Source organism: Chiloscyllium plagiosum, chromosome 37 (assembly GCF_004010195.1).
Source record: "Chiloscyllium plagiosum isolate BGI_BamShark_2017 chromosome 37, ASM401019v2, whole genome shotgun sequence".
NCBI lineage: Eukaryota > Metazoa > Chordata > Chondrichthyes > Orectolobiformes > Hemiscylliidae > Chiloscyllium > Chiloscyllium plagiosum.
Window position 1 is genome coordinate 24,382,173 of NC_057746.1, and position 5,256 is coordinate 24,387,428.

The 5,256-nt window shown below is 53.9% G+C and overlaps 1 protein-coding gene across 3 annotated transcripts in view; it reads right to left on the minus strand.

Annotated features, from left to right (window-relative positions):
• LOC122541385 (PHD finger protein 1-like) overlaps positions 1-5,256 on the minus strand; it is a 42,966-nt gene that overhangs the window by 12,648 nt on the left and 25,062 nt on the right. For all 3 annotated transcript variants that reach the window (XM_043678114.1, XM_043678112.1, XM_043678113.1), the window contains 2 exons: positions 4,716-4,813; positions 2,262-2,414 (listed from right to left, as the gene is read on the minus strand). In XM_043678114.1, the coding sequence (XP_043534049.1) occupies positions 2,262-2,414; positions 4,716-4,813 (251 nt within the window). The remainder of the gene's footprint in view (positions 1-2,261; positions 2,415-4,715; positions 4,814-5,256) is intronic.

Below are 5,256 nucleotides of genomic sequence, written 5' to 3' on the forward strand. Positions count from 1 at the left end.
CCCACACACTCATACTCAGGTATAACCCCATACTTGCACACCATGACCCCCACCCCCGCATGCACACAGACACATGCAGGCAGAGTCAGGCCTGCACACACGTACATATACACACACACACACGTACACACATACACACATATACACATATACACACACGTACGTACACACAAAGACGTACGTACACACACGAACATAAACACACGCGTGTACGCACACACGAATATACACACACACGTGTACGCACACACGAATATAAACACACATGTGTACGCACACACGTGTATGCACACACACGTGTAGACACGTACGTACAGTCACATACACACACACCTACATATACACACACGTACACACACAATGCGTACGTACTCCCACAACGACACACATGCGCGTATGTACACACACACCCGCGTACGTACACAAACATGAGTACATACACACACGTGCGCACACACTTGTACGTACACCCGCACACGTGTACGTACACATGCACACATACGTATGTAGGGACGTGCACACCCACACGTAGGGACGTGCACACCCACACGTAGGGACGTGCACATCCACACGTAGGGACGTGCACACCCACACGTAGGGACGTGCACACCCACACGTACGGACGTGCACACCCACACGTACGGACGTGCACACCCACACGTACGGACGTGGACACCCACACGAACGGACGTGCACACCCACACGTACGGACGTGCACACCCACACGTACGGACGTGCACACTCACACGTACGGACGTGCACACTCACACGTACGGACGTGGACACCCACACGTACGGACGTGGACACCTACACGTACGGACGTGGACACCCACACGTAGGGACGTGTAGAGACACACACGTACGCGTATACACACACACACACACTTATACGTACACATGCACAAACACACACACGTACTTAGGGACGTGTACAGCCACACGTAGGGAAGTGTACACCCACGCACGGGCGTGTATACGCGTGCGTGTACACGCACACACACGCGTGTACACGCACACACACGCGTGTACACGCACACACGCGTACACACGCACACACGCGTACACACGCACACACGCGTACACACGTACGTACAGACACACACGTACACACACACGTGTACACACACACATGCATGTGCACACACACGGGTGAGCACACACGTGTACACACGGGTGAGCACACACGTACATACACACACACGCACGCGTACACTCGCGCGTACACACACGCGCACGTACACGCACGCACGTACGTGTACACGCGCGTGTGTACACGCACGTACGTGTACACACACACATACGTGTACACACACACATACGTGTACACACACACGTGTATGCACCCGCCCACCCGCACACACCCGCGTGCGTACACACACGCGCGTACACACACACACACACACACGCGTGCGTACACACGTGTGTACACGCGCGCGCGGACACACACACGTACACACACAGGTACACGTACGCACGCACGTGCACGTACACACAGACGTGTACGCACCCACCTACCCACCCACCCACGCACCCACCCACGTACGTACACACACACGTACGTACACACACACGTGCCAAATCAATTGAGGTCAGTGTATGCTGAGTTTCAGGAAGGGATATGGGCCAAAGGCAGAATGTAGGTCAGAGGTTAGCCAGAACAAGGCTGAGGGGACTCCTCCTCTCCCTCCAGCACATCTTTTCTGAACGGGGAGAAGCCCTTTCCCTGACCACCGGTCGACAGACTCCTGGCTTGGTCAGTGGGGCCAGGCTGCTCTACCCTACCACCTCATCCCTTGCTCCTCTTTAAGTCAATACTTTCATGTGGATGTTACTGGTAGGCCCTGTTCCTAACTGCTCCTGAATATTGGGGCTCACTGGGCCACTGTGAAAGGGGCAATTAGAGTCGGGAGGCCAGACAGCAGAGACTCGTCAACAATAAATCCCGGACCAAAGGGTTAGATGACAAACCAAGGAATGGAGTCACACATGAGAGAAAGGATGGCAGACTTCCTTCTTTAAGTGACGTGAAATGTAGAGGAATCCCAGAGGGTGATGCAAACCAGGGTAGCAGGTAGCCATCCCGGAGAGCAACAGAAATTGGGGTGACCAAGAGAAAGTACCGTGAAGAGGGACCCAACACTGGCACTATACAGGAACCGGGGAGCCAGGGAAGGTGCCGGGGTGGGAGGGCCAGTGACCTTTGTATCGGAGAGTGGCAATGCGACCCTGATCAGAGGGCAGGAGGATGAAGGTGAAACACTTACTCTCCGGGGCCTCCGCAGTAACAGTAACACTGCTGCTGGTTGGCGAGGTGCTGGGAGTCCCACTCGAGGGTCCGGAGTTGGTAGGGAAGCACTCGTTTCATGGCCTGCATTGCTTTGGCATAAGGCCCCTTCTTTAAGGCACCTCCTTTCTGACAGGAACATCGAGTACACGTTAAGCACTTTCAAACAACTCAGAGCGTGTCACGGGATTACCCCAGACCGTGCGCGCGCAACTTCCCAATCCAATCCATCCCAATCCGACAAGCCCGTTGGATGCTACCACATCTCTGCTATCATGTGGATATCTAAAGACAGTGCTGCCTGACCCTTCGAGTGTGCATGCGTGTGTCTGCATGCACATCCGTGTGCGATTGTGTCTGCCTGTGCCCGAGTGCACCCATATCTGCAAGTGCCTGCGTGTGCCTGCGAGTGTATCGGTGTATGTGTGTATACAAGTGTGCCTGTATTGGTGTGTGTGCGTGTATACAAGTGTGCCTGTATCGGTGTGCGCGTGTATACAAGTGTGCCTGTATCGGTGTGTGTGTGTGTATACAAGTGTGTGTGTATCGGTGTGTGTGCGTGTATACAAGTGTGCCTGTATTGGTGTGTGTGCGTGTATACAAGTGTGTATCGGGGTGCGTGTGTGTGTATACAAGTGTGCCTGTATCGGGGTGCGTGTGTGTGTATACAAGTGTGCCTGTATCGGGGTGCGTGTGTGTGTATACAAGTGTGCCTGTATCGGGGTGCGTGTGTGTGTATACAAGTGTGCCTGTATCGGGGTGCGTGTGTGTGTATACAAGTGTGCCTGTATCGGGGTGCGTGTGTGTGTATACAAGTGTGCCTGTATCGGGGTGCGTGTGTGTGTATACAAGTGTGCCTGTATCGGGGTGCGTGTGTGTGTATACAAGTGTGCCTGTATCGGGGTGCGTGTGTGTGTATACAAGTGTGCCTGTATCGGGGTGCGTGTGTGTGTATACAAGTGTGCCTGTATCGGGGTGCGTGTGTGTGTATACAAGTGTGCCTGTATCGGGGTGCGTGTGTGTGTATACAAGTGTGCCTGTATCGGGGTGCGTGTGTGTGTATACAAGTGTGCCTGTATCGGGGTGCGTGTGTGTGTATACAAGTGTGCCTGTATCGGGGTGCGTGTGCGTGTATACAAGTATGCCTGTATTGGGGTGTGTATGCGTGTGCAAGTGTGCCTGTATCGGGGTGCGTGTGCGTGTATACAAGTGTGCCTGTATCGGTGTGCGTGTATACAAGTGTGCCTGTATCGGTGTGCGTGTATACAAGTGTGCCTGTATCGGGGTGCGTGTGCGTGTATACAAGTATGCCTGTATTGGGGTGTGTATGCGTGTGTACAAGTGTGCCTGTATCGGGGTGTGTGCGTGTATACAAGTGTGCCTGTATCGGGGTGTGTGCGTGTATACAAGTGTGCCTGTATCGGGGTGCGTGTATACAAGTGTGCCTGTATCGGGGTGCGTGTGTGTGTGTACAAGTGTGCCTGTATCGGGGTGTGTGTATACAAGTGTGCCTGTATCGGTGTGTATGTGTACAAGTGTGCCTGTATCGGGGTGTGTGTCTGTATCGGGGTGTGTGTCTGTATCGGGGTGTGTGTCTGTATCGGGGTGTGCGCGTGTATACAAGTGTGCCTGTATCGGTGTGTATGTGTACAAGTGTGCCTGTATCGGTGTGTGTGTGTGTATAAAAGTGTGCTTGTATCGGTGTGCATGTACGTGAGTGCCTGCATCCGTGTGCACTTGTATCTCAGTGTGTACATGTTTGCCTGTATCTGTGTGCTCGCTTGTATCTGTGTGTGTACATGAGTGCCGGTATCACTGCGCAAGTATCTGTATTTTAGTGTGTATGCATGTGCTTGTATCTGTGTGCATATGTGAGTGCCCGTAACACTGTGTGCACGCCTGTTTCTCTGTGTGCGTATGCGAGCACCCGTATCATTGTGTGCGTGTCTGTATCTCGGTGTATGTGTGTGTTTGTATTTGTGTGTGTATGCATGTGCCTGCATCTGTGCACGTGCCCGTATCTCTGTGTGCACGTGTGTGCCTGTACGTGTGCACGCCCATATCCTGTGTGCGTGAGTGCCTGTATCGCTGTGCATGCATGTGAATCTCGGTGGGTATGCACATGCCTGTATCTGTACGTGCACATGAGCGCCCGTAACAGTGTGCGCGCCTGTATCTCGGTGTATTTGTATCTGTGTGTGCACGCATGTGCCTGTTTCTGTGCGCACGCCTGTATCCCTGTGTGTATGCGAGTCCTGTATCTCTGCATGCTCACCTGTATCTGTATGTGTGTGTGTATCAGTATATATTTTGGGCAGGAAATGTCCATTGCAATGTATAAAGCCCCAACCCCACCCCACAATCCTGTTCCTGACAACATCCCAGACCCTGTCTGGTGTTACCGAAACCTCCGAGCGGTGCTGCTCTTACCTTGGTGGCTACGGCAAAGATGCAGGAGCGGCAAATCCAAGCGGGCAGGATTTGCTCATCAGGCTCGATCTTGGGGGCATGGCACTCCTGATGATACCCTGCCAGGACAGAGAGATGGTGGTTCACATGGTGTTGAGTTTCGGCCACCCCAGTTTGTGGGAGCTCACCGTGCGGCCGTGCTCCTCACGTGGAATAGGCCACTCAAACCAGAGAAACACTCCCCTGGCGGTGAAGCGCCGTGAAGGGTGCTACATAAATGCAAGGAGGGAGATCGAGCCAGTGGAAATAATTCTGAGCGTTGTTGTCACTATCGAAGGTACAGGAGATTAGTCAGCTCCCCCACCCCCCTCAAGGCAGGTAGAGTCATGGTGCCCCACACTACTCTCACCCCACCTGCCTCCCCTCCACCGCCAACCCCTTCCTTACCTTCCCGCCCATCCCCTCCCATATCAACCCCATCACCCCCATATCCCCTCCCCCATCCCATCTCCACATCCCCGCCTCTCCATCGCCGCCCCTCCATCCCAACCCCTCCCGTCCA